Source organism: Coccomyxa subellipsoidea (assembly GCF_000258705.1).
Source record: "Coccomyxa subellipsoidea C-169, whole genome shotgun sequence".
NCBI lineage: Eukaryota > Viridiplantae > Chlorophyta > Trebouxiophyceae > Coccomyxaceae > Coccomyxa > Coccomyxa subellipsoidea.
This window is the reverse complement of record NW_005178040.1, coordinates 1,744,156-1,770,729: the sequence shown is the minus strand read 5'-3', so window position 1 is coordinate 1,770,729 and position 26,574 is coordinate 1,744,156. Positions and strand designations below refer to the sequence as shown.

Sequence of the window (26,574 nt, the reverse complement as noted above, 5' to 3'; positions counted from 1 at the left end):
GCAGTTGCCGCAACTGCAACAGATAGCCTATTTGGCTATTTCGCCGGGCCTAAATTGGCCCCCGCGGCGGGGGCCAAATGGGCTATCAGCACTGCCGGCAGGCGCCTGCAGCGGCGGCCCAGCAACACACACTGCGGCAGGCTGTATGCGACGCTGTGCTGAGCTGCCCAGGCGTGCGCCAGGCCGGCCTGCTAGTGTACTACAGGCCTAGACTCCTCATGCGTGTGCAGGCTAACAATAACGATGCCGATGGCCATGGCCATGGCTGTGCAAGTGCAGCACTGCCTCACCACGTGCACGAGCATCTTTTTCATGTGAAATATATTGGACCACGCGGCGTCAACAATGGCAGCATGATGATCATAATTTTATAGACTCACATCAGTTGAATGCACCATATGCATAACAGGCCACATCAGCAGTGCCAAGCACAGTGACCTATTGGAAGGTGCAAGGTGCCCTTGCAGGTCCCAGTGGTAAACGGAAAGCATAACCCACAGCGAGGACAACGTGTACCAGGTATCAAAAAGTTGTCAATAGGATCCTGTACATTGGCCATAGCACATCTGCAAGGCTCCTGAGTGCCCTGAAGTCCTGAGCGGGGCGGCCTCCTACATTGTCCAAGGCACAAATTGGGCCCATCAGCCTGAGGAGCACATTTGCAAGTGTTTGCTACCGCGCCCCATAATTAATATCCGAATGGGGGAGTATGACTGTGACTAGCAGCTGCTGAGTGCAGTCTCTGAGCTGGTCATGCAGTCTTCTGATCAAACCTCAGGACCCTGTTGAGGTGCTGCTCACTGATCCATCAGAGTTCTGATAGATTGAAGATCCGGCGCTCGTGCTCCCATCAAACAAGCTCCCGTTGATCACCTGGGGGAAAAGCAATTTCAAATGAACATCGAATAACATTAAAAGGAAATGGCATGCCGTCCTGCAGGAGAATTTGCATGGCAGCTGGTCTCAGCGAGGCAGGATTTTGCGCGGTCACTTACCGGTACGGAGTTGTTCAGAAACAGCGTGCTACCTTGCTGGGCTTTGTTCCCATTAAAAACTGTGGCACGGATGTTGTTCGATATGCAGTTGTTCTGGTATATGGCGCCTCCCTGCCAGCAAGGAGCTCGTCACTTTCTCAGCTATTCTTGAGCAGATATCATCCACACACATAATGGGGACAAAAAAGCTCGCGAAGTAGACCGAGTGACAAGCAGCAGTTTACCTGAGCACTGGTGTTCTCGATGTAGCTGCAGTTGATTGTGAAGCCCTTGCAGGCATTGCGGTAGATTCCTGGTGTCAGCACATGGCACATTTCAATATAACCTCTTCGCAGCAAGGATACTTAGAATACAGTGAGGACCAGGTAGCGCACCTCCTCCACCACCGCTGCCGCCATCGTTCTTGGAGAAGATAGAGAAGGAGATTGAGGATGCGCAGTCATTCTGGAAGACGCCACCCCCAGACTGCACCGCCTTGTTGGATGTAAATGTGCTGTTCATGATGTTCCCTGTGGAGCTGGTGGAAAACAGTGCACCCCCCTTCTGAGATGCCGCGTTCTCATTGAAGGCAGTGCGGATGACATTGCCTGCACATGACAGGCTCGGCTCAGCATTAGATGCGTATATAAAGCGACACCAATTGACTCATGAAGGTTGGAATGCATCACTCACTCTGCGCCAGATTCTGGTACAGGGCTCCTCCGTTTGCAGCTTTGTTTCCGCTGAACGTGCATGTGGTCACGTCTCCGGTGGTGTTGCTCTGATACAGTGCTCCTCCCTGGCTAGCCGCAGTGTTGTTCGAGAAAATGCATCCGCCAATCGTTGACTGAGTGCTCTCGGCTGCCACAGCTCCTCCCAGGGCACCTGCGGGCAGAAATGGGTATTTGCATCAGCAATTTTTTTGGCAAAACCACGGGCAATCGGGCAGGCTGGTTGCAACAAGCCATGGTGTTTGAAAACACGCCAGGGTCTGGCATGCCTGCGGTGTTCCCGGTGAATGTCGAGTTGAGAAGGGTGAGAGCAGAAGAATCTGCATTGTATGCTGCGCCTCCGGTTGTCTTGGCAGTGTTCTGCATAAACTGAGAATTGATGATGGACAAGCTTGCAGCAGACGTGTAGATGGCGCCACCCCTGCGTGACTATCAGAATCATCTGCCAGACATCAACTCACTGCAGAGATATTATCATGCTGTCCGCAGAACCACAGAAATCCTCATGACTTCACGCACCTGCTGGCTGCATTTGCAGTGAATTGCGAGTTGAGAACCTGCGAGCATTATTGAGTAGACACTGAGAGTGAATGGATGAATGCCAGCAGGCCAAAGGCCTCAACTTTTAATAGACATTGGCTGACACGCTTGAAACATCTGCAGGCCTGCAGCACCCATTCTGCAAATTCAACGGCAAAGTGCTTGGAGAAATTAAGACCTGCACAAGGCCACCAGGGCCAACAGCGAGCGCGCCTCCCTGTGAGTTTGCATTCACATTGCCCAGGAACGTTGAGTCTGTGACGCCCACCGACGACTGCCCCTGCACCTGGTACATGAGCATGCACATGCCGGTCAGGTTTGCATTTGTCTTTTCCGGCAGCCTCCTTCCACGTCAAAACACCCCAGCATCGCCCGTAAATTTTTGCAGTGAACTTTCTGGTTTACAGGGAGTCCCACTCATCAATCGATACTCATCGAGGAATGCAGAAGGCACTGGAGCAAGTGGGTAGGGGACCCTACCTGAATGGCACCACCAGCTGCGCCAGTGTTGTTGGCAAAATTGCTGGAGTCAATCAGGACACGTGAGGAATCGATGGAAATTGCGCCGGCAGTGCCGCCCGAGTTCAGCGTGAAGCTTCCATTGAGGATCTGAACTGTGGAATTTCTGATGTGGATGTTGCCGGGTATCCCAGTCATTTCTGAGTTCACAATCGCGACATTGACTGTGTCGCTGATCTCCAGAATGGCAGCACTGCTGGGGACTGTATCAGAGGTGGTCACGCCGGTGAACTTGCTGGAAAACCTGCACATATCCGTGGATATGTGATTTCCCAATCCAGCATGTGATAGTCTCAATAAATGGAGCACAAGTACTTCTGCATGTACTGTGCAATATAAGGAGATTTGGCAGGACAGTATGCAATGTGACACAACACACACCTCTTCAGATCTGCAGAGACAGAGAGCATCACGGGCGTTCCAGGCCCAGTGCAGGTGATGCTACCGTCAGCAATTCCGGTCCCATCGCTACTGCCAATGGCAACCAACTTGCAAGCAGTCTCGTATGGAGTTGATGTCTGTGAGTACGGAGCCTGCAGTATCTATAGCATCGCGAGAAGCGTCTTCAATCACATTGCACATTGCATATGCATCTCACACCATGCATGCCACCCTGACACAATCAAGTGCCAATAGGTTGGTCACTGTACAGAGATCCTTGCCACGACAGAGTGACAGGGGCTGACACAGCAAGGAATGCAGCATGCTCCAACTGCAACACTTTTCGTAGATAGCCAGCAAATTGTACAAAAAAAGGAAAGATACACTGAGAGCTCACCCTGCGCCCCTGAAGCTCCAAATTGCCAAGTACCTGAGCAGCAGAAAAAGGGTGTGAAATGAAGCTGAGGAGGCAATGGAAAAACGAGTGAAAACGCTGTTGTTTCGAGGTACTAAAGGAGCTTGGGGCAGCTATTTAAATTCAGACCTCATGGTCCCATTGCCCGAGGAGCCACAGCAATATTGAATGGGGCTGAAGGGATGTCTACACCCTTGTTGAGATTTCAAAGTCAAGCTTGGTGAAAAGCTTTCAAGGGTTGGAGGTCGTTCCTTTGAATTGCTTCATCCAAGAGGAGTGCTCACCGGCTCTTGTGCAGCAGCAAAGCCCACCAAACAGAGCAGGAGAGCCATCTCAACGTCCCCGCGCCTCGAATGCATTGTTGCAATCTGTCGAATAGTACTAAACTTTCTGATGGCCGAACTTAAGAAGCGATCCCTGGCAGAAGGCGCAACGATTAGCGGGCTGATGAAGTGATGAGCACGTGTCCAGCATTGGATCCCCGATCTTGGCCACAATGAATGATCATGGAGATAATCCATATTTAGCTCACAATGATGCATACCTATCAAAGTCCAAATCGAGAGGCCTGCTCTTGAGCTTTTACGCGATCGTCTGGTAGTCCAAATCAGCGACTGTGGAGTGTGCGCGATGCGGCTTTCGCCAATGCCCTGTGTGTACAAAGTCAATCCGCTATTTATTGTACTCGTCCATGACTTAGAGATTGAGAAGGAGAGGAATCTGACAATGGAAAGCACTCTCGTTCCTCTTCTTGGACGCCACGATCGAGGTGTCGCCGTCGTACGGGATTTTTGGCTTGTCTGACAAAAGCAAATGATGTTCAGCTTCAGATTGAATAGTCGGAGACTAGGAGTGCTAGAACACCTTGGTGATCTGCTACTGATCACTTTCACATCATCATTTACGCGAATGCAGCATTGTGGCACCCTGGTGTGAGTATGCCACTTGCAAGATGCCGTGCTCACAGGGGTAGAGCTCCAATGGTACAATTCTAGTGTTTGCTTGCAATCAAGTGATGCATACAGCCCTCTATCGAACGGTGTTCAGGCATTTGATTAGAAGGTACGCCCTCACAGCAACAAATTTTCAGCGTCATGTGAAGCCAAATCAAGCTGATCTCAGACATCCTGTGCTGTTCTCAGCGCACGAGAGTTCGACAGGAATCCAGTGCTCAAGGCTCTCCTGACGAAGCACGACTTTCCCTCGGACTTGGATGCATTGGTCAACACCTTTCTGGGAGGACAGAATTTCTATGTTCCCTCACCATTGATGCCCCGATCTGTAGCAGACTTTGCAAAACAGTCCTTCAGATATCCGGTGAGTATGCAGTCATACCATCAAATCCATTGGCCCAGATGCTTTACTCAGGAGGGGCATGTCAGTCTTCTTCCTGCCATGCACCACATGCAAACAAGATTATCCAATGATGCAAGATCCTGGACATGCATGCTGCACTGCTTCCTGGCATCAATCAGCGTCATCCCCATGATGTTAGCTGTAAGCACGTGCTGTGTCTGCAGCCCTCTACAGAATCCACCATCGACACTGCGCTTGCCAGCCTTCGCTATCTCAGTGCACTGCTTCGTCTTGCAGACAAGCACAGAGTTTACAGTGGTGAGCCCTGCCGTGGCGGCATTCTAGCGTTGAACCTTTTTGCATGTGGGCAGCTAGCCATTCATCCTGTGCACAAGCTGCATATCGTGCAACAGTCTCGTGGTCATCACAGGGAAAGATGGAGAACAAGCTGCTAGATCCAAGCGACAAGAGGGGGCCAACTATGGGAAGGAGGTAATGGCTACACAGACTTCGTACTGATGGTGCCTCTCTAAGTGCCATAAAATCTATATTCCATTGTCTTCTTGACTTTCTTTCCTTGCAGATGGGAGGAGTGGAATTGCTGTCAAATACACCGGAGCCTGGTGCACTTCTCATTGCGCATCCCATGCAGCAGTGAGAATCCTGAGCCACCCTGGAGGATTTTTTTTTCTAGCCCCGCCATGCGCATGCCTGTGTCAGTTGTGTGGTGATATGAATAACTCTTGTGTCACATCGTGTGGCTCAAGCTGGAAGGGCATGGAGCATAGACCATGTGTGTCGGAAATATGCATCTTACGGTATATTTATTAGATTGTGGGTTTCTGCTCACGCATGGGTATAAAATGAAGAACTGAAATGGCGTGTTCTCTGTTTGGCTAGAGGATTCTTTCAGCGGGCAGTTGTCCTGCTGACATCCACACAACCAATGCAAGGGAGTGCTGGTTTGTGCATGAACAAGCCTTCAGACAACTCAAATCAAGTGAGAGACTATAGCTTGACAGGAGGCACTCAGGTGACATGGCAAGTTCTCTTGCAAGTGCTGAATTCAGTGCGGAACCCTGCTAAGCTCAAAGCACATGCTGAATTTTCTCCCACATGTTATGCCCAGGGGCACAGCGTTGGCGGCACTGATTATCTGCAAGGAGATTTCTCACGACATGTTCCAGGCTTTGGCATTGTGAAGGTCGAGCATTTGGAAACAAGCGAAACAGATGAGGGTCAGACCTTTCGACTCGCCTTCAGTATTGGTGACACCGATTCTGAAGAGGTACAAGTCCTTCCTTTCACTTGTTATTCAATACTTGACCTTTTCTTGGCAGGGATGTAACCGATCGCTGACTGGACTTTGGCAGGAAGAAGACCAAGTGGATGTTGGTGCTGCAAGCAGTGAATGGCAGCATTTCACAGGAGAAGGCAGCCCGGTAACCAGTGCAGCGGAAAGTGCATCCAGAGATTCAGAGGCAGGAGTAGCAGGAACATCCAGTAGTGCTGAGCAAGGTGGCAGGGCTCAAAGTCATGACGACATGCTATTTGGAAGCCAACAGCTTCGCACACATTTCTCTCACAATGATGTATGTTGTGGGGGTCCTGTTGCGACGCACAGTCTGCAGGTATGGACATATATATGTCTCCCTGTCCTGTGCCGCATAGTACATCAGCGCTTCTGACGGTCGTTCTCCAAGCAAAGATTGATGATGTAGTTTAATGCAGCAGTCTTGAATGTAATCCTTGCATACAGGTCTTACACACCAGAGCTGATCTTGGAGGTTCCCAGATTCTGCATGGCGCCTCTGAGGAACCCGGTCTCCGTTTTGGTGCGATATTCCTCCTCCTATACATTTCTCATGTGGCTGGAAAAGCTGTCAGATCTGCCTCTTTTCCTATGTCAAATTTCTCACCTATATTTGCAGGCTTCTCCACAGAGCAGCTGCAGGAGCAAGTATCTATAGGCAATGTGGCAGCAAGGGAGATGCGATTCTTTGACGGAGAATGCTTATGGGCGCCCCTGCAATTGGAGATGGAGTTAGCAGGCGGTGCTTGGTTATGCGTCAGAGCAAATCAGGAAGATCTGAAGCGGCTCCTGGAAGATGAGATACCAAATTTGATGCGGTGAGGTTGTCGATCTCACCCTTGCCATCATGCACATGTTGTACAATGCAAATCTCCAGTAAATCTTTGAGCTTGACTTTTGGTTTCCAAGTTGAATAAATGACTGACACCTTTCTTTCTCTGCAGAAGTCAGCCAGAGCGACGTGGACAGACCTTGTGGGACCTGCTGCTTCAGAGCATCCATGAACTCTCTGGAGAATACTCTCAGTTGTCCAGCATACCAGTAAATCTTGCTGTTGATGTTGCAATGCTTGAGATCACTTAGCCGGCCCCAGATAGACAGATAGACTGCAACAGAGTTTGTAGCTGTACCCCGCCGCAAGTCGCCTCACATCTGATCAATTAAGTCATCAACGTGGAGGGTGTTGTGCTCAATTTTGACTGAGGGTATCATCCTTAGGGGTGGTGGATTTCTTGCAACACTCAGAGACAGTGGCAATGTACAATAAGTGTGCCACACCGTGGCGCCAATATTGATATTAGCTTGCCAACATCATAAGCACGATGGAGTTTGATCAGGATGCTATCGATATCATCAACCTCTTGAGACCTAAGCTTGAGCACGCATATATGTGTACACCATGGTGGAATTGCTGGTGTACATTGCCGCGGCCTCCGGGGCGGTACCGAAGTCACCGTCTCGGTGGGACCGGTCACGATGACCATGGAGCCACCAATTCAAGTGAATCACTGCCAGCGGTGGCCCCAGTGGTTACACAGTGTAACCATGATACACAATATTCGAATTCCTGCTACACTGCAACGTCACAGTTAACTTCAAGTAAGTTACACTGTAGACGAATTCGAATATTCATTATTATATTGTGTATCTTAGCAAGAAAACTTGACAGACGGACGCAAGTCATTTCCACAGGCTCAACAATGCACATGCAAGGCCAAGAAGGTACGAATTCTGGTTCTGGCATAGATTTGCTTGGAAGACCACCTGTCGCCAAGCAAGTTCATATCACATTGGAGCAGCCTAGATTGGCAAGTTCCCATTGATGCCATGCTGGCACGAGACGGAGAATTGCATCTAAGGAAGACCGTCATTTCGTATTGTCGAGAGTAAAAATAGTGCTCGCATCGGTTGATCGCGTGCCTTGCTGAAGATATGGCCTAGAACACAGAGATCAAGCAAGTGCGATGAGGCACGCTATTCATACTGCCTTTAAGAGTGCTGCAGAGCGTGTGCTACCTGTTCGGAGTGAATCAGGGTTTAAAACACATGGGGTGCGCTTCGAATCTTCGACTATGTACATTTTCTAGTCAAACTCTGGTACTTTCTTTGCCATGCCTGGGCACCGCTGACACAGCAGGCCGTTGTGCGCCAACAGGTGCTCACCCCGGACGAATTTGTAAGATCAGGAGACTACTTAGTGAGGACATGCTCGACGTGGTCGTGGTGTGTCTCTAGACGTCGCCTTCTCCAGAGAGTGACTGTTGAAATTTTGCCTCGTTTGTGGTGGGTGTATGATCCCTGGTGATGATGACGGTGTAGTCGATGTTTCTTTACCTGATCTGCAGGGAAGCCGGTGACCCCGCAAAGTCGAAGGACTGGCTTCCAAAGGACAAGCAGTACCTCGTCACTCGCAAGGGTGGGATGCCTGGACTGTAAGACTGGCTCTGGACACAATCATTTGTGCTGATTCAAGAGAGCACCTCATTCGCTGACGTGCTGAGAATCATCATTTGGTGGATGCAGTACCCTCGAACAAGCGCGCAAGTGAGCTGGAGCAATATGGCATGCGTGCTGAGGCCAACACGATGGTGGAGGATGCGGAGCAAGATGGTTGGGTAGCACCTCCTGCGACACAGGACACCCGGGACGCAGAGGAGATCCCCAGCTCCCATCCCGAGTCTGCTGCAGGTCCTTCCGTCGAGGCCAGAACTAATCCTGAGGACGACATTCCTGACATCGATGATCTCGAGCTGGAAGATGACGAAGCAGAAAAGGACGAGGTAGGATTTCTCATCTCTGTTGCCACCATCCAGACTACCAAATATACTCTAGGATGGCATCCTCTGAGGGCAAAGATTGTGCTGCAGGCAATGCTGCCTCAGGCCGCAGCAATCACAAGCCCAGGAGCAGACCAGGACCACATCATGCGCACGCGCACGTACGACCTCATGATCACGTACGACAAGTACTACCAGGTGCCCCGTTTCTGGCTGGTGGGCTACGATGAGAAGCGGCAGCCGCTCAAGCCCAACCAGGTGGGCTGCTCGCCATGTACCTGATTGAGAAAATCTTGTTGTCAGTATCAGCTGGCTGGGAACTGCTGATTGGGGCTGTTGGTTCAGATCGCAGCAAATGAGACATAAATGCCATGCACAGGTATTGGAGGATGTGAGCGAGGAACATGCGCGCAAGACCATCACTGTGGATCCCTTCCCAAACACGGGCGTGCTGGCTGCTTCAATTCACCCCTGCAAGCATGCATCTGTAATGAAGAAGCTGGCCAGTATGGCTGAGGCCAGTGGCAAGCCATTTCAAGTGGACAGGTAAGATCTTGGGAGGCCTCGCAGGAGCCTCCTGTCTGACTGATGTTGCCATGACATCAAGGGTGCACGGCCTTGTCCCAATCAAGAGCAACCTGCCCCATCTTCCAGCGCCGCAAAATGCTGCCTACTGAAGTTTTTTCTCTGAATCTGTGCAGTTACCTGGTCCTCTTCCTGAAGTTCATTGCTTCTGTCATCCCCACAATTGAGTAAGTCATTCAGCCCAACCATTGAGATTGAAAGAGGCTGGTTGTTGTGCAACTGCAAAGATTGCATCAATGATGGTGTACGCTTGTGTGTTTAGATCGTCGCTGGCGTGGACTGTTTGATTGAGAAATTGCATCGACTGCTGATCACCTTTTCTCAACTGGTTGTTTGTGCTTGTATGCGGGACCCGCTTGCACTTGGTGATGCTCATGCACTTTTGGGTGATGCAGGTATGACTACACCATGGCAGCTGGTTGGTGATGTTGACATCAACATCTGCTGTACTTCATCAGTCAGCCTGTCTGTCGGCCATAACAAAAAGGACTTCTGGCAACATGCTGCGTTTGCTGTGGGATTGAGGAGCAGCAGGAAGTTCAAAGTCTTCTCTGTAAATTCCTATCCTCTTTTGTCAGTGGATCTGCGCAACTGAATGCAGCGCCTGAGTTGAGATGTATTTCTGGAACGCTTTTTCCAGATAAACCCTTGTATTCACAGATCGTTCGCCCCAGTAAATTTGAGGCCTTGTACAATAGCAATAGTCATATGCGCTTGATACATCAAGCTTGTATTAGCAACAATGTAAGCTGCAAGCATGTATGAATATACATGATGAGGACCAACCAGCAGCCTTTATTTGAAAGAGCTTAAGAGAACCAACTGGATGTAAATCTGCTTGCAAAGCTGCTCCATGCAGCAAATTGACCAAAACATGAGTTGCTGCAACTTGCTTGATTGAATCCCAGGGAAACGCAATTGTGCCGCTTTCCTTGTAAATTCAACTGCTTCTTCTTGACTCACTCCTGACCCCAGACTCAAAAGAGCTCATCACGCTCCCTTCTTGGCTTCTTCCTGTCCCTGTCTCTGTCCCTATCGCGGTCCCTCTCCCTGTCTCTGTCCCTGTGTCGCTCCCTGTCCCTATCTCTGTCCTTGTCCCTGACCCTGTCTCTCTCTCTGTCCCTGTCTTTCTCCCGATCCCGGGGTCGATCTCTGGAGCTGCCGCCGTCTCGCGGCCTGCTACTGCGAGATGAGCCATCGCGCTCTGCATCCCGCCGTTTGAAGATCTCCATCAGCTCATTGTACTTCTCGTGTGTCTTGCACCAAGTCCTGAAAAGAAGCACCACGAGGAAAATAAGGATACATGCAAAGAGCAGTCCAGGGATTGGCTTCTGCGGAGGGCCAACAGCTAATATGCTTGTAAGTATGTAACCTGTTGATGATCGAGTCTCATTCACTCACCGATAATTCTTGCCGTTTTTGTGGTCGCGCAAGCGGCTCTCTTCTTTGTTGATGATGACTCCAGAAAGGGGACACACCTCCTGCGTTCATGATGCAAGGGATGAACGCTGGACAACAGTCCAGCGACATGGCATATCACTTTGCTGCAGTGTGCAGCCTTTTCCCCAAGAAGACGCTAGATATAAATTCACCATCAGACCACATCACAGACGACTGCCCGCACCTGTTGACCATATCTGTTTGGTCCACCTCCAGCTCGAATTGCAGCCTCTTCCTCAAAAGCAGCCCGGCGCACCTACACGGGCAGCATGGAATCTTGCTATGTTCTCTACTGCTGTCAATCTGACATTTGAATGGGTGGAGGTAAACTTGCCTTTATCGCCTCCGCTTGGGTAGCAGCAGCCTGGGAGCCATCCACATCGCCTTCCTCGCCAAGCACTTCTGACCGCGTCAGCATTTCTTGCAGCTCAGCCGCCATTTCATCCAGCGTCCTCTGCATGTGCAACAACAGAATTATGAGCACTACCGCTGTCTTTGGGGTCCAGCCCACGGCATGGCGAGGTTTGGGATTGCGGCTGAAGGCTCTGCCTCACCTGGTCCTCAAGGCTGATGGGCGGCGCCATTTCGCTCGCAACGCGCTCCTCATTGCGGCGTATCTTTGCTTTCAGCTCCAGCATCAATTTGTCGATCCCTAAATACAAATTACAGGGTCGATTTACAGTGGCTCCAGCCTTATCAGCTCTCTGGCTCCACAGTCAGTCACTGAGCAACATTACATTGCGGAGCCTTGTGCAATCAAAGAGGGGATCTCACATTTGTAAAGTTCCTTCTCGAAGCCCAACCGCTCCCTCGACCTGTCATCCAAGTCCTGCAAATGATAGTAAATTGCGCTTGAGGTCCACACCGCCATGGCTTGCAGTTTAAAATACGCAGCATTTGTTGGACTCACATTGGCTCTGGAATGCGCACCTCCCACTGCGCCTTGAGATCGTCGTCATGGATCAGTGGGCAGGCACCAAAATCGTGCTTGGTGCGCTCGAACTCCTCATATGGGCACATGCCCACCACGTAGAAGTGACAAACGTCTGCATCTGAAAATTTCCTTCTCACCCTGCGCAAGTCAGTTCTCATACTAAGTTAAACTACACTTCGATGTGGTCTTAGATCAACTTTTGAGATCAACTAGATTTCAATGTACTTGTTGATCAGCGCCAGATTGTTGATCGGAAACAAAATTATGCGCCATATAATCGCAACAATCCTTACTTTTTCCTATCCCCGTCTCTGTCCTCCCCCATGAGTTCATCCAAAAGAGCTCTTGTTTGATCCATTGCATTCGATGCCCCGCACTGTGCAGCGTCAATGCAACTCTACAAAGGCGAGATAAAAGAGACGATTTGTCTCCTAAATAATCGCTCCATGGACAGAAGTACGAAGGAGAGGCACCTTAAGAGAACCCTAGTCTCAGCCCCTTCAAAAACCCCATGTCGTAGGGTGATGAACATATCTGTTTACGACAATACCTTATTTCAATGAGCTTCCAGTCCCACTGACAATCGTCCTGCATGCACTTTACGTAGAGGAATTGTGTTAATATTGCTTAAGATCCAAGGAAAAGGGTTGTTGTTTCTTTTGAAAGCATCAGGTAGCATCAGGTTCCTGCTCGACGGTGGTGGTGCTCGCTTTGTTCTCGCACAAGATTTTCAGGATACTGGTCATCTCAGGCGCTTTTGCATTGCGCTGCAATGGCCGCGGCAGTCGCTGCTCCCGCGCAAATAGATACGGGGCATTCTGACACGGTGAATCAACGATTTCTTTATGTGCTTGCAAATGGAAAGTAATGAGGCTGTGCCTCTAAAAACACTGCCTGCGCAGGTGCATGACGTTCAATTTGACTACTATGGACGGCGCTTGGCGACATGTTCCTCTGATCGCACCATCAAGGTTCTCTTCTTGCCATCTCATCAAAACGTTCCCTGTCTTTGTGTGCCTGTCCTGCAACTCATCATGGGCATCTGATGTTTTGCAGCAATCTAGCTATCACATGACAAAGACGTGCCATTGTGTCGGTCGACAGGTGTTTGAGACAGCTGGTGATCAGATGGCGGAAGTGTCACAGCTGGTAGGACATGAAGGACCTGTTTGGCAAGTGACTTGGGCACACCCAAAGTTTGGCAGTCTCCTAGCATCTTGCGGATTTGACCACAAAGTCATAGTGTGGAAGGAAGCTCAGGAGTCCCAGTGGGTCCAGGTGCGCAGTGCTTTCTTTCTGTGCCAACTCAAAGAATCGGCCAAGTTGGAGCAAGTAGTACCATATGGTGTGCACTGTCAGTCTAAAGTCGGGCATGCATGGCTGCCCTGCTCACAGGCATACTCGGCACCCGTGCACAGCGCGTCTGTGAACAGCGTGGCGTTTGCACCGCATGAGCTCGGCCTCATTCTGGCAGCAGCATCATCCGATGGGTCAATATCCATTCTCACATATCACGAGGGTGCCTGGACGCCTTACAAGGTGCGGCTGCAGCTGCTGTTGGGTGCTGAGGGGGAAAGAGCACAGGCACAAGCATCACTTTGCTTTGCAGTCCCGTTCCAAGGTATGAGTGGGAGTGCTGGACCTGACATAAGGGGTGCTGGGGCGGGGTGTAGGTAGCAGATGCCCACAGTCTGGGCGCAACAGCGGTGTCATGGTCACCAGCAGCGCCTGCGGGCTCACTCGTGTCAGTCAAGGGCCCCGCTCAACCTGAGAAGCGCCTTGCCTCGTCTGGTGCAGACAATACAGTCAGGGTATGCTGACAACCCATCAATGGTGCTTGTGGCGGCAATCTCTGCAATGCTTTGGCAAGTTTCCGATTTGCGGCATCAATGACAACCGAGTTCAACCAATGGAAATGCAGGTGTGGCGCTTGAATGAGAAGACGGGTGAGTGGCAGCAGGAGGGCCCTGCGCTGACAGGGCACAGCGATTGGGTGCGGGATGTTGCCTGGGCTCCCAATCTGGGACTGCCCAGCAACACCCTGGCGTCTGCAGGCCAGGATGGGAAGGTGCTGATCTGGTCTGAGGGCCGAGACGCACCCGGCACATGGACACCGACGCTTCTGCATGACTTCAAGGTGCGAAGGCCTTCCGCTTTTGGTGGGAATGATGTGCCCTGCATGTCTGCTTCAAGCATGCCTTCTTACAATGTTCTCTGGTGCAGGCACCTGTGTGGCGGGTGAGTTGGTCAGTGACTGGAAGCATTCTAGCAGTATCAGACAGCCAGGGGAACGTGACAACGTGGAAGGAGTCGCTTGATGGAAGCTGGCAGAAATTGGCTTCTTGAGGTTCATCCTTTGAAGCGCAGGCCCAAGTTTTAAAATATTTGTTGAGAAGGCTATTAATATTTGAATATTCAATGTCAATGGTATGGTGCATTGCTCAAATTCGTGAGGACATATAATATTAATCCAGTAAAGATCCATGTAATTGCCAGTAATATTTAATCTTGATTGGACCAAGGGAAAGATTCTGCTCAAAGGATTTTGTTCTTACATCACGGCTAGCACTCCCCGGAAGTGTCCTACATGTCCTACCACGCCCTCAAGCCTTCCCTCTTAACTAATACAAAGTCACAACAGCAAGACGATGATAAACAGTCAGCACTAACGCATGCCAGAGACGAACATATGCAAGGACACATATTATATCTGCAGGGCCTCATACAGGCTGGCCTTCTCCGGCTTCACTTTCTGAGCAGCGATGTGTGCGAGGGTAGTATTGTAGAATGCAACCAAACCGGCATCTGCCTGGCAATTCTCTCCGGCCATCTCATTGGCCACCAACTCCAACAGGTTCTGCAACATGAAGACATTCTTGTGAGACAAGTGTGTAAGGCTCAGACGAGGAGAACTGGCGCTTTTGGACATTAACTAGGAGTGCTGCCCTGGACCTTGCAAGAGAGGGTTCACACCTGCAGGACTGAGGCGCTGATTGATGACAGCCCCTGATCAAAGTAGTACAGGTAGTGGTTCAGAATCTCCACAAAGAGCCATGCAGGCAGAGTATCAGACGAACGCAGCGCAACAGCCAGCTGCTGCTGTGCCGCGTGTGCAATCTTCAGTGCACGTTTCAGGCACATCATCACATGTTCCCCATCTTGCACCTGCACAATGTGCGACTCCGTTCACTTGCAACCAAAGCGCCAGAAAAGAATTTGTCGAACGATTACTTAAATGATGTCCTTGGCTTGAGAAGCACAGGACTGCACTATTTGAAGTGTGTAAACTGAAAACATCAGAGGTAAACGCACTGGAGGCTGCAAAGAACTGGCCCCATCGCCAGTTTCACCATCGTCACTGAAGGGAGCTGCTTGGGCTTTTTCCTCACTTCCAGCTGCCACCTGTCCCTCTTCTGGTTCTTCGCTGGTAGCTTCCGCATTGTCCTGATCAAAGGAGAGCAATAAACATCGAGCGATGTCCGAAACACTCAACCGACTATTGCCAAAACACAGTCTGACAGAAGGCAGGACGGGATACCAAAAGGCAACTGACAGAAGGGATTTGGTGAGCACCTGCCAGTACAGGTGAGAGCAGGCCAGGACAGCTCGGCACTGGTCAGCCTTCCGCAGCAGTTTGGCAGAATACCCAGTGGCTTTGTGGACAAGTGTGGCTCTGGGCTCAGCGGGGAAGATGCGGCACCGCTGCAGGGCCCCTGTGATGCTGGCCAGAGCCACCCGCTCAGATGCGCTGTCTGGGATCGCCTCCTCGAACAGTATGAAGGCCTGCAGGCCATGACCAGAAATTGAAGGCAGCTTCTGCAAGCTTAAGAGGGAATTGGGATTGCCCTAGGCATGTGCGCAGACACTCAGGAGTCCATCCTCAGCACCCTACCTGCTCGAAGAACTCATAAGCGATGAGCTCAAGGCGGGCATGCTCAGAGGCGGACTGTGCGGCCGTGAGAAAGAGCTGCAGGGCCATCTCTGCGTTCTCACCCGCCTCGGCAAGCTGCGCCGCACACTGATGGACAAACTGCAGCACCTGTTCATGTCACAACCAATCATTAGATATGTTTCCACCCTGAGCACGTCAATTTCAGCAGAGATGCCGCCACAGGTTCTGTACTGACAAAGGGAGTCTGGTGATGATGCTTCGCTTAGCTTTTGACAGGTCCAGGCTATGCGCCATTTTCCATGTTTGGCAAGGATGACAACAGACTTTCACCTCCTTCGGCGAAGGACCTGTTGCTTTGGCATCATCGGCAGCAGCCAGGCGAGCAACGATGCCCAAGGCAGCAAATGCAATAGGCGGCAGCGTGTGCCGCAATCTGCGCGCGCCACCGGCTGAGAAGCGCTCACGGGCAGTCTGCAGCAATGCATAGTGCTGTGCTGGATCGCTGGCCCGCAGCCGGTGGATCAGCCGCGCCACCAGCCCCTGCTCATCCTCAAAGTCCTGCACACCAGAGCTCATGCCTGAACTCCACCGACATTTGCAGCACTGGCTGATAGCCACTGCGAAGATGTGCAGATGTGCCATGAACACATTGCAGAAAGACAAGGCCATGGGGGCACCTCCTCATCATCATCGCCTCCGTCCAGGTGGACATCAGCCACAAGAGGAGCAATGAAGTCCAGCAGCATCTCCACTTGTGCAGGTTCGCTGATCTCAGTTCCAACCTTCAATATCGTTTGCACAATCTTGACTGCCATGGCCTGCAGCAGAACAATTGGAGCTTTGGGCCAACGTCAACGTTTAAAAGCAATCCGGACCGTGCCTGTTGAAACGATGTAAAATGTGTTTTGGATCAGGCAGGACCAAATGAGCATTGCTGGGGATTATACCTTGCAGGTGGCTGGCTTCAGGAGTGACATGACACGGGGATATGTGGACAAGCCCAGAACAGTGACGGGGTCATAGGAAGTGAGTGGCAACGTCAACAGTGCGACTATCTGCTTCTCTGTCCTGTCCTCCCTGATGTCCCCATGACCTTCCAGTGCCTGTCGAGCAATCCAAATATACGTAAATGAGTTGACTTAGTTTTCTCTTTGCTTGCACTTGACCAAGCCATACATGTGCTTAAAATATGAATTGGAACGAGGCCGAAAACCTGCTGTGAGACAGTCATAGGTAAAATACCTCATGGCAGGACTGCAGCACGCGGTCAATGTAATCGAGGTGATCTGGATACACTGCTCCAACGAAGTTTGCCAGGGAAATATACATGGCTGCAATGTCTGCACCAGGCATCTCGGTGTGCTGCTCTGACACCCTCGTCGCAGCGCCCAACAGTTGACCAAATGCGTCGCTGTCGTTGAACTGATCCACAACTGAGGCATCTGTGGCGGCAAACCTGCAGCCAAAAATTCTTACATTCAGATGCAGCAACTGCGGCAGCTGCAAAGACATGCACAGACGATTTCGCCGGTGTCTCCAGCAGACTTGAGTAGGGGATTACGCACCTGGACAAGCGATCAAGGAGGGATGCCAGGACGAGGTGGACTTTGACGCCGGACTGCAGCTCTGGCAGAGCTGCCAGGAGAGTGGGCAGTGTGCCAAGGTGGAACTCATCAGGGAAGCCCTGAATGATGCACTGCATCAGATACTGCTGCGCAATCTCATCCTTACAGCTGACGACCTGCTCCATCATTCGGCTCTGGACAACATCCTGTGGCACACAATGTCCAGTCAACTCCCTTTATCTGGATTGTGCATGCCCCAGTGAGCGCTCATGGGAAACCAGAGACAAGTTGAATCGACATGAGTGTGTGGAACTGGAATGCACCTGGTAGAGCTTGAAGTCGAGCCCTTCCAGTTGACTGATGTAGGTGAGGTTCTTGCCAACGAGGTCTGCGAGCTGCTGGCGTTCACCTTCTTTCCTTTCTCTGCGCAACCATGCAGATATGCCAAACTTTATACCTGCCTCTTTCACTCCGTGCACACGGCCAGCCAAAAGTCACCAAGCATAATCCAAATTGGATGCAGAAGGAATGGAGGAGACAGCAGCCACCTGTCCTTGCCGCTGCCTTGATGCTGCATGCGTACCCACAACTTGTTCATCTCTGTGAAGTTCAGCAGCAGAAATTCCAGGGCATCATTTATGTCGCCACCATCACCCTCATACTCTGAGCCTGTGTCAGGGAGCAACCCGCGGGACACCTGATCATGTAGCACCACATTCCACATCTTCAAGAATGTCTGGATTGAGGTGCTCGCTGGTGCCAATGTTATAAGAATCATTATCAAAGTCAAGTCATCTTCTGCCATGCTCTAGGGGCACTGCAAAGCATTGGCGGTGTCACCTGGCACAGGTAGGATCGCAGGAACAACCCTCGGGTGGGGTGCTGCACACCCTTGCACATCTCCACCAAATCCTTGAGAATATCCTTGGCATGTGCCTCTTTTGAGCGGATGAAACATGAGCCGACTGTGCAGAGAAGGTACCTGTGTCATCAACAGCATGATTTAATGAGCACTGAGGTAGATGACAGAAGCCACCTGTACTTCCACCTTTCAAAACTTGCCAGAGCCAAGATGGCCCGTTGGGGGCCTTACAGCCGCGGAAGCACATTTCCGGCGTGCTGGACAAGCTCGTACAGATCCGCATATGATCTGCCTTTCGAGTGTTCCTCCTTGAAGAATGCCTGCACCAGATTGGGATAAGTGCGTTATGAGCAGGGTCTTACAGGTACATGCTTCAGGAGAACAGGCGATTATGGTCCAAGAGCATCACCTCAAGATGACGGAGTTCGTCAAAAGCTTGCATGTACAACTCAAAATACTTTTGAGGTGTCAGCAGGGATGTGCGCAGCTCCACAAGCATGGCAGCCGAGAATCGCAGTGCCTCCCTGAGGTTGTCCTCGTCCTGCATACATAACCGTGCTGACCACTAGCACTCCAGGGCTCGCTGAAAAGAGCGAAATTCGAGATGCAAGATGCGCACCAGGGCACGCTTCATGTAGAAGGCATTCCTCTTCACGGAGTTGCTGGCATCTTGCAGCCATTTGACCTGCTCTTCCTGAACGATGGGGAAGTGAACAGGAAAGTGAGTGCTGGAATGACCAGGCTGTTGTGCGAGTGAGCATCATCTTTCATAATTCACTAGGCTTGTGAATTCTCTCGTTTTGTTCGAGGTGATGGTGCAGCGTATATGAGCAACAACTTGGAGCCAGCTTGGTCATACTGATCTGGAAGCCTGATACGGCCTGTGTCGCACCTGAGGAGTCATGATCCTGTGTTCGTCCTGCACATTGAGACATCTTGAGTTGAGAGGCATGCAAGGAAGGGATACCAGCAACACAAACGTTGTCTGGGATCATAACGAATAAGTTGAAGGTGCACATTGGAAAATACCAACCGGTAGTCAAAGATACCCGCACTTATTGTACATTTAAACGTTCACATGTAGCAAACAGAAAAAAAAAGTGTGCGAATATAGGCTGGGGAAAGCATGTGTAAGCTCACCATCTGGCTGGATTGAGACGTGTGAATTGTTTGCCTCTGCTCCTTGAAGTGAAATTTAGGACATTCTTCCCTATTCTTGCTCTCGAGGTTTGTTTCAGGGCCATCTCTTTCCTCATGATCTTCCTTCTGTCCTGCAGTATCATGCATGAATTTCCACGCACGGGGAGGCGTTCCTGACGCTTGCTGCATTTCTCCTTTCCCATCAGACATCAACCCAACAGACACCCTTGGTACCCAAGGTAGAGCGAGCGCCAAGATTGATAGAAAGGGCTGAATCGCAAGTGAATATCATGCAACAAAAATACTATTTTCCCCCGTCCCAGGAGCACAATAATAACGAAAAGCACTACACTCTTCTTTACACATGACGAAGAAATGCGATTAGCCGAAAGCTGGCCTTGATGTTTATGTTGCATAGTAGGCTGCGGTGCTAGATTCAAGGTGTTCAGGAACAGCCCCTGTTCATACAGTCAGATCACCTCAATCCAATACGTCAGCAGACATCTGGTAACATGTCACGGCATCAAGAGCCATCAGCTACGATGGTAAGCAAACGGAGGGAAGTTGGATATGGTTTTGCTTATTCCCTTTTCACACGTGACAACAAAGCAACAGGCATAACTTTGTTGTTTTATACAATTTGGCGGTCAGGGCGTGCTTTCACTTCATGTTCTGAACATCAGAAGGTGCTTGAACAGGGCGCAAGCGCGACCGTTGTGACACAAGGTTTAACTGTTGCGCCAGCACCTGTCCAGCCACCAGGTGAATGGCTGTGTAATGCTATGGTATCATTTCTGTGCTTTCTTGTCGTTTCATGTACTCTAAAATGTAATAATACATTCCTTTCTGGCCAATTATGAGACTGTGATCTGTCTGTCCACAGCCTTAGCGCAGTTTCAGGCAGCAGCGGCACAAATTAGACCACAGCCACCTGTTGCTGTTGGGCAGCTGCCAATCATGCCACTGGTAAGTCCTGAAATTTTCAACCCCCCGTGAGATCATAGATTGCTTCAAGCAAATAAATCCCACGCTTAGTGGTGGAAATGCTATGCTTTGCAGGGAAGTGTGCGACCTGATATAACATCTTTGCTTGGCTTCTCGCAACAGCAATTGCCTCGCGGGCCTCCTTGGAACCTCTCAGCCAGTCAACCTGTACCTCAGCAGCAAACTACATGTTCGTGTGCTGGTTCATGTGCTCCTCTCACAGTGCTGCTGTATGTCCTCATCACTATCGCTGATGGGGTACCTCGGACCAACAATTCCGCGCTTGATGCTTGTTGCAGATGCTCCCAACAGAGCATCCATCAATGTACCCAGACTCCCTGGACCGTCTCTGGGACAGAGTCCAATCGGATTTGCAGGCAGCCAAGGACTCCAAGTAGGTCAAGATTTGGTCCATCAATTTGAGCTCTGTCTATCCTCAGGAGAAGTATATACCGGTATATTGCTTGCCCTTAAAACACTCGGTTTGGCGCGGTTACGGCAGGCACGACCCATGCAGCAGCCGGTGGTTCAGAATTACAGTCAGTGGCCACCTGTGATGAGTCAGCCAGGCATACAACCCCAGAACTTTGCCCAGCCCCAATATCAGGTGAGTGCCTACAAGGCTTATCACAGACAGTATTGCACAGCACGTGAAAATTTTCTTTTGGCTCCCATCTTGCTGTGTGTCAATGGGAATGCGGGTGGAGGTGTTGGGTTTCCAGCTGTTTGCAACAATCACAACCGGGGTTTTGCATGTTTGCAGTCGCACATGGTTGCTGGGCAGCCTTTGTACAGAGCAGTGGGGCCACAGCCAGCGGTGCAGCCATCTCTGCCCCAGGCACTACCAGTTCAGCAGCAGAGACCCTTGACAGATGAGGACAGGCGGATCATTCCAAAGAGGGTGCGCTGATAATGTGTTGATAATGTTACCAACGATGTCAACCGACATTATTCACTGTGTTATCAGGTTTCCAGCTATCTGTGAAGGCTCATGACTTTGTTTGTTAGCGAGTGCCTTACCTCTGAAAAGGTCGGTGCTGCAGAGCATTGAGAGGCTGGCAACGGCGGCTGGGGGCAGCGCAAGCAGCGCAGGCAGTGAGGCTGAGGCTGCCTTACTGGAGCTGGCTGAAGACTGGATAACAAAGGCAATTGTGTTTGGATGTGCTTCTGCGCGCAAGCGAGGTGCAGAGCAGCTTGCACCATCAGACGTGGCTCCATATTTTGAGAGGACCTGGTGCGTGCGCCGATCTTCTGTGCACATATGCCCTATTGAGCTAGATTCTGGCTAAGTGTGAGAAGCCCTTGAAGTTAGCTGTGCCTAATTTGATGACAATACGCAAGCTTGCCTTGCACAGGAACCTTCATATCCCAGGCTTTGGATCAGAAACAGTGCAGCCTTACAAGCGAGTAGCAACGTCAGAGCTGCACTCCACAAGGTGAGAGCAACTCGGCACCTTTTTGTATTTCAAGAGTGGACACTTCAATACTAGCTTGGCAACACACCAGGTAGATGCTTTGAATGATGGCTGAATGTTTGGGGCTGGGGCTTTATCAGGGCAGCAGCTGTACGACGAACAATTGCTGAGGCGTCAGCTCCCAAGGAAGCCCCTGCAACTTCCGCACAGGTACCTTCTGCGCAGGTGCAGCTCCCACCTGCGTTTGTCACCTACCACTGTGCTTCCAACTACAAACCTTGAAAATCTCTCTGGCATTCTCATCATGGTATACCAGCAACTGATAAACACTGCGCACTTGAGGGTACTACAGATGAAAAGCTGCCATCAAACTTGCAGGTGACGGCTTTTGCAAACTCTGGAGTCGCAATATCATCCTAGCGATCAGACGCTAGGAACGAAGGCGTCTAAGCCTTCTGGATGCTCGACTGTGAGTGCTGCTCCAACCAAGAAGTTCCTGCTGTTGATGCGGCTAGACTCCCTTGCATCCAAGTCAGGGTCCCTAGGTATTTGATTACTAGATCCCAGTGGCTGAAGACATATCTGCATGCCAAGCAATGGTGCCAAAGCATGCTAGCAAGCGACAGCGCGGAGAACTTTACCACATTGCTCAAGCTGCTGATCAGCTCCAAGTCGAGGCTCTGGGACTTGACAGTGGTACCATTGGTGATGTTGATGTCAACATCACCCAGAGACAATGTAGTTGACCGTCTATTTGTGACATGACACACACCAGAGATTAAGAGACTGAAGGCATTGAGGCAGTGCTGGAAGGGACAATGCAAGACATGGCGACAGAGACCTGGACGGTCACCATGACAATTGACTGATCTTTAGATCCATGATGCATCCAATGCATGATCATCATATCATATGATATTATATAATACTATCCGGATCCTAGGATCCCAGTAATACTAGGATCCCTAGTAGGGCTTGCCCCAGCCCTGGGGCGCGGGGCGCCCCGGCCGGCTGCAGCGTCAGCGCTGACAGTGCTGAGAATGTCACCATCGAAAGTCATAAGAAGTGTTCATGAGGACATCTGCAACCATACCAATGTCGAGAAATGTGCTTCCTTTTCCTATCGACCCCCAGCTTCCTGTCAATAGGAAGCTGTCCTGAGCTCGAATGTGAAACCGTGTCAACCGTCGTGTTGTCCACCCACGCTATCTTCGTGCAAGGTACCTCAAGCTATCTTCAGACTGTGTAGCGACATTCATTCTCTCGAGAAAGGTTGCTGACACACCGTTGATCTGCACAGTCTCCTGTCCGATGAATTCGTTGCCAGTGATCCTGCCTCCACGCAACCATCTGAGAGCCATTACTCACAGGGGTTGTCTGAATGCACGAAAACTCTGCACACGACGTGTCCTCTGCACGGCAAGTCCAATAAGCCCCGCAAGTGACTCTATCAAACCAGCTTCAATACCAGCGCACCAAAGCAGCACGGGGAGGGCCGAGCAGATCATTCACTCTCTGGAGAGTGAGATCGAGCAGATGTTCACCAAAGGGGTGAGATGTGATGGAAAGAGTTGGATTGGAATGGAACTGCATGCTGAAGTCCTAAGTATGAACTGATGTGAAATCTCACACCTTCTAGGTGATCACGGAAAGTCGCTACGCCCAGGACTTTCGCTTCTCAGATCCCATTGTACAGCTGCAAGGAAGAGCAGCATTTGCGCAGAACTTGCGTCTTCTTACAAACATCTTCGACATTGAGCATGTTGTGCACAGCAGCGCTCAAGGAGATTGGCCTGAAGAAGTTGTGACAAGGTGGCGATCCTGCGTGCTCAATACCGTTGCGCTGCTTGCTATGTGCATATGCCTTTTCTCAGATAGGTGCCTGTGGTGTTTGCTTGGCAGGTGGACGTTCAGTGCTAGATTGAAGGCTTTCCCTTGGCAGCAGAATATCATCTTTACAGGGCGGTCTTACTATACGATAAGTGGCGGGGGACAGCTGCAGAGCCAACGCGATGTTTGGGATGCAGTCGCTAACAATAACTTTTTGAGTGTAAGCTGTTGCCATAACTCTCATAACGCAAGACATTGAACAGTCATCTTGCTTTTCTCTTCTTCATGGTTGCTTGCCATTGCAGATGGAGGGGGTCCTACATGTGATGAGTATGGCTCTCAGTCCCATGCAAACTCCAGACTTGGACACGCCCAAGTATCAGGTTCTGCAAAAGAATAGAGATTATGAAGTGAGACAGTACTCTCAATTTTTGACAGCAGAGATACCCATGCCTTCAGGATCATCACCGGCTTCAGGTAAGATTATCTCCAAGTTGCTTTGTATGCTCAAAATTTGAGGCTAACTGATTTAAGGAAGATTATGAGACACCAAAGCCATGCAATTGCAGGATCTGGCTTCAATGATCTGGCGGGCTACATCTTTGGCGGGAACAATGAGAAGGTGCAGTACCCAGCATTGTGTATGCAGAAGACTGCATAGGAGAGACTGCATCGCTGACGGGTGTGTGAATGGTTTGCAGCAAAAGATGGAGATGACGACTCCAGTTTTCACCACAGCAGGACAAGCCAGCAGAGAGGGGAAGATGGCCTTTGTCATGGAAGCAAAATTGGGGAATAATCCAGACAAATTTCCAACTCCAAGAGACTCAAGGTTGGACACTGGCATACAAGAATGGAGAATGCAGTTTCACATTCAGCCTTGCTGCAATGAAACTTTTATCAGGGCAATCACGTTCAACTCTATGTTTGCAGAATGCAAGTGGTATCAGAGGGCAACAAAACAATGGCGGCCCTCAGCTTCAGTGGTTTTCCACTTGACAGTGAGGTGAGTTGTCTCTGTGCTGGCATCTGCTTTTGCTGCTCCTCAGCATTGGCATACATCGGCCGTGAGAAGTGTAGAGTCCACATGCCTGCCATGATGGTGGCTGTACACATTATGTGTTCTGCAGGTCGTTGAAGCAGAACGGCGCTTGCGGGGGGCACTGCTTGTGGATGGCCTATCGCCTGGAGATGGATACACGCTTGCCCGCTACAATGATCCCTTCACGTTGCCATTTTTGAGAAGAAATGAAATCTTGATAGACCTGAAGGACTTCAAGTTGCAGTGAAGATTTGATTGTGACACTTCCACGCATAATATTTATGTGCACACCTTCAGGGCTAGAGGGGTGTTGTTTGATACAATGATCACTGAGCTTACTTGCTGGTATGGGGCATGCATGTTATGAGCAGTACATGGTTCATTGGTTCGAAGAGGCAATCGAGATGGTTCAGCTTGCTCTGTCGAGTTAGCTGAGAAAATAAATAAGTCATAAGTATTTGCGCTGTGTGCTCCCTAATTCCAGTCGTTGCCCTTGTGCATGTAAACTTATACACTATGCAAGTTTGGCATCAAAGCAAGATGCAAATGGCAACAACGCGAAACAATGCCACTGGGGGTTGACACCATGGAGGAGTACACTACAGTTGGCCAACAAAACATCAGATGGTGCAGATTACAAGCATGGTACACTCCTCAAGTAGCAGATCTGATAGACCTTGTTTGCGAATGAATGAACGAATGCCACTCAGCTCAAGATCTCAAGATGTGTTTTTCATCACTTCACTGTGTGGGATGATGTCGCAGATCAGGGCGTAGATTGTGCTGCAAAAGAGCATCCCTCAAAACAGAAATGCCATCCCGCTTCAGTGCAGACACAGCTACAGCAGGTAAATCTGTCGACTGCTGCAATGTTGTCACTGCCAGGGCAGATTCGTGCTCTTTCAACAAATCTGTTTTGTTAGCGACCACTATAGCAGGCTTCTGAAGCAGCGCGGGCGAGTACAGGCGCAGCTCATCCTGCAGGTAAGGTCCACCCGAATTCTCGGCACATCGGTATGGGGTTCGTTTCAGCAGCAGTGCACATATTGACTTCCAAACAACTGGCCGTGTGGGTAGGAGGATGCCCAACCTGCAGCATCTTTAGCTGTTGGCACGGTGGGAGGCCCCCATCACCGTGCAGTCCAGTGCTGAGATCAACTACAAATGCGAGCATGCTGGTACGCTCGATGTGCCTCAGGAAAGAATGTCCAAGGCCTCTATTATCAGATGCCCCAGCTATGAGCCCAGGTATGTCAGCGATGATCATCCGTCGCTCATCAGAGAGCACCACTCCCAACTGCGGCTGGAGCGTGGTGAATGCAAAGCTGGCAACCTGCAGGAAGCTCATCGCGTCAAGGCTGGCACAACAACACATTCGTTGACATTGTTTTCTCCACACACAACACATGACCCCACTTGACAAGTTTTCTCTTCCTTTCTTTCCTTTGCTCCCGGTTCAAACTGACCCTTGGTAGTGCGTTGGAAAGCGCTCGAAGCAGCGTGCTCTTGCCAGCGTTTGGTGCGCCCACAAAACCGACGTCCGCAAGCAACTTGAGCTCGAGCTCAACCACAACCTCCTCACCGGGCTGGCCACCTTCACATTCCCGAAGTGCTGGTCTGCACCACAGAAACATGTGACGCGGCAGCGCTTGTCCTTGGACCCACCATTGCCTGCTGGGCTCTGGCACCAATCAGGGGTAAGCAGCATCCCAAAACAGGCCCAAAACGGGAGCATACCTGTTTGGTGTGCTACGCAGTGCTGCATTGCCGCGCCCTCCTCGACCACCATGTGCCACGATGAAGGAGGAGTTTGGTGCTGTCAAGTCAGCTATTGTGCGCTTGAGCTTTCTCTTCTCCAGAGCATCGCTGTCAGATTGCTGTGTAGCTGTCGTCTGTAGATCATCGCTGTCATCCTGATACTCTTCGACGGAATTGAGATC

General features: G+C 50.6%; 6 protein-coding genes across 6 annotated transcripts; 3 read left to right on the top strand and 3 right to left on the bottom strand.

Moving 5' to 3' along the window:
- Positions 1-35: 35 nt before the first annotated feature.
- Positions 36-4,255, bottom strand: COCSUDRAFT_64923 (hypothetical protein; the record flags this gene model as incomplete). The annotated part of the gene is made up of 11 exons (XM_005650463.1): positions 4,105-4,255; positions 3,845-3,977; positions 3,543-3,575; positions 3,146-3,306; positions 2,726-3,008; positions 2,438-2,531; positions 1,668-1,859; positions 1,370-1,582; positions 1,220-1,287; positions 996-1,106; positions 36-188 (listed from the first exon to the last, which is right to left on the bottom strand). The coding sequence occupies exons 2-11, from the start codon at positions 3,917-3,919 to the stop codon at positions 36-38; spliced, it is 1,383 nt and encodes a 460-aa protein (XP_005650520.1). The 5' UTR covers positions 3,920-3,977; positions 4,105-4,255.
- A 3,871-nt stretch (positions 4,256-8,126) lies between these two features.
- COCSUDRAFT_12946 (autophagocytosis protein) lies at positions 8,127-9,956 on the top strand (the record flags this gene model as incomplete). Its single annotated transcript, XM_005650462.1, has 8 exons — positions 8,127-8,219; positions 8,324-8,391; positions 8,514-8,584; positions 8,692-8,948; positions 9,036-9,203; positions 9,325-9,491; positions 9,647-9,697; positions 9,926-9,956. Coding segments are annotated over 8 exons (906 nt in total), but the record flags the coding sequence as incomplete, so codon positions are not given.
- Positions 9,957-10,149: 193 nt separating this feature from the next.
- COCSUDRAFT_46447 (hypothetical protein) lies at positions 10,150-11,990 on the bottom strand (the record flags this gene model as incomplete). The annotated part of the gene is made up of 7 exons (XM_005650461.1): positions 10,150-10,799; positions 10,932-11,011; positions 11,155-11,226; positions 11,371-11,424; positions 11,525-11,622; positions 11,745-11,799; positions 11,901-11,990. 7 exons carry the CDS (start codon positions 11,988-11,990, stop codon positions 10,508-10,510), a joined length of 741 nt encoding a protein of 246 aa, XP_005650518.1. The 3' UTR covers positions 10,150-10,507.
- Positions 11,991-12,520: 530 nt separating this feature from the next.
- On the top strand, positions 12,521-14,408 carry COCSUDRAFT_22211 (WD40 repeat-like protein). Its single transcript, XM_005650460.1, has 7 exons — positions 12,521-12,730; positions 12,807-12,875; positions 13,009-13,182; positions 13,300-13,443; positions 13,578-13,715; positions 13,826-14,041; positions 14,128-14,408. Exons 1-7 carry the CDS (start codon positions 12,677-12,679, stop codon positions 14,248-14,250), a joined length of 918 nt encoding a protein of 305 aa, XP_005650517.1. The 5' UTR covers positions 12,521-12,676; the 3' UTR covers positions 14,251-14,408.
- A 200-nt stretch (positions 14,409-14,608) lies between these two features.
- COCSUDRAFT_13116 (vacuolar protein sorting-associated protein 35) lies at positions 14,609-18,917 on the bottom strand (the record flags this gene model as incomplete). The annotated part of the gene is made up of 15 exons (XM_005650459.1): positions 14,609-14,761; positions 14,878-15,084; positions 15,478-15,687; positions 15,797-15,943; positions 16,127-16,354; positions 16,474-16,614; positions 16,744-16,899; positions 17,039-17,252; positions 17,362-17,567; positions 17,685-17,784; positions 17,910-18,058; positions 18,202-18,343; positions 18,455-18,543; positions 18,633-18,764; positions 18,843-18,917. Coding segments are annotated over 15 exons (2,349 nt in total), but the record flags the coding sequence as incomplete, so codon positions are not given.
- Positions 18,918-20,858: 1,941 nt separating this feature from the next.
- Positions 20,859-22,044, top strand: COCSUDRAFT_60971 (hypothetical protein; the record flags this gene model as incomplete). Its single annotated transcript, XM_005650458.1, has 4 exons — positions 20,859-20,954; positions 21,111-21,248; positions 21,391-21,581; positions 21,903-22,044. 4 exons carry the CDS (start codon positions 20,859-20,861, stop codon positions 22,042-22,044), a joined length of 567 nt encoding a protein of 188 aa, XP_005650515.1.
- Between the last annotated feature and the right edge of the window lie 4,530 nt (positions 22,045-26,574).

Coding starts and splice junctions, on each gene's coding strand:
- COCSUDRAFT_22211 (XM_005650460.1), top strand. CDS start 12,677: ATGGCCGCGGCAGTCGCTGCTCCCGCGCAAATAGATACGGGGCATTCT. Junction 13,444..13,577: donor GTGCCTGGACGCCTTACAAG/GTGCGGCTGCAG, acceptor GGCGGGGTGTAG/GTAGCAGATGCCCACAGTCT. Junction 14,042..14,127: donor CGCTTCTGCATGACTTCAAG/GTGCGAAGGCCT, acceptor TCTCTGGTGCAG/GCACCTGTGTGGCGGGTGAG.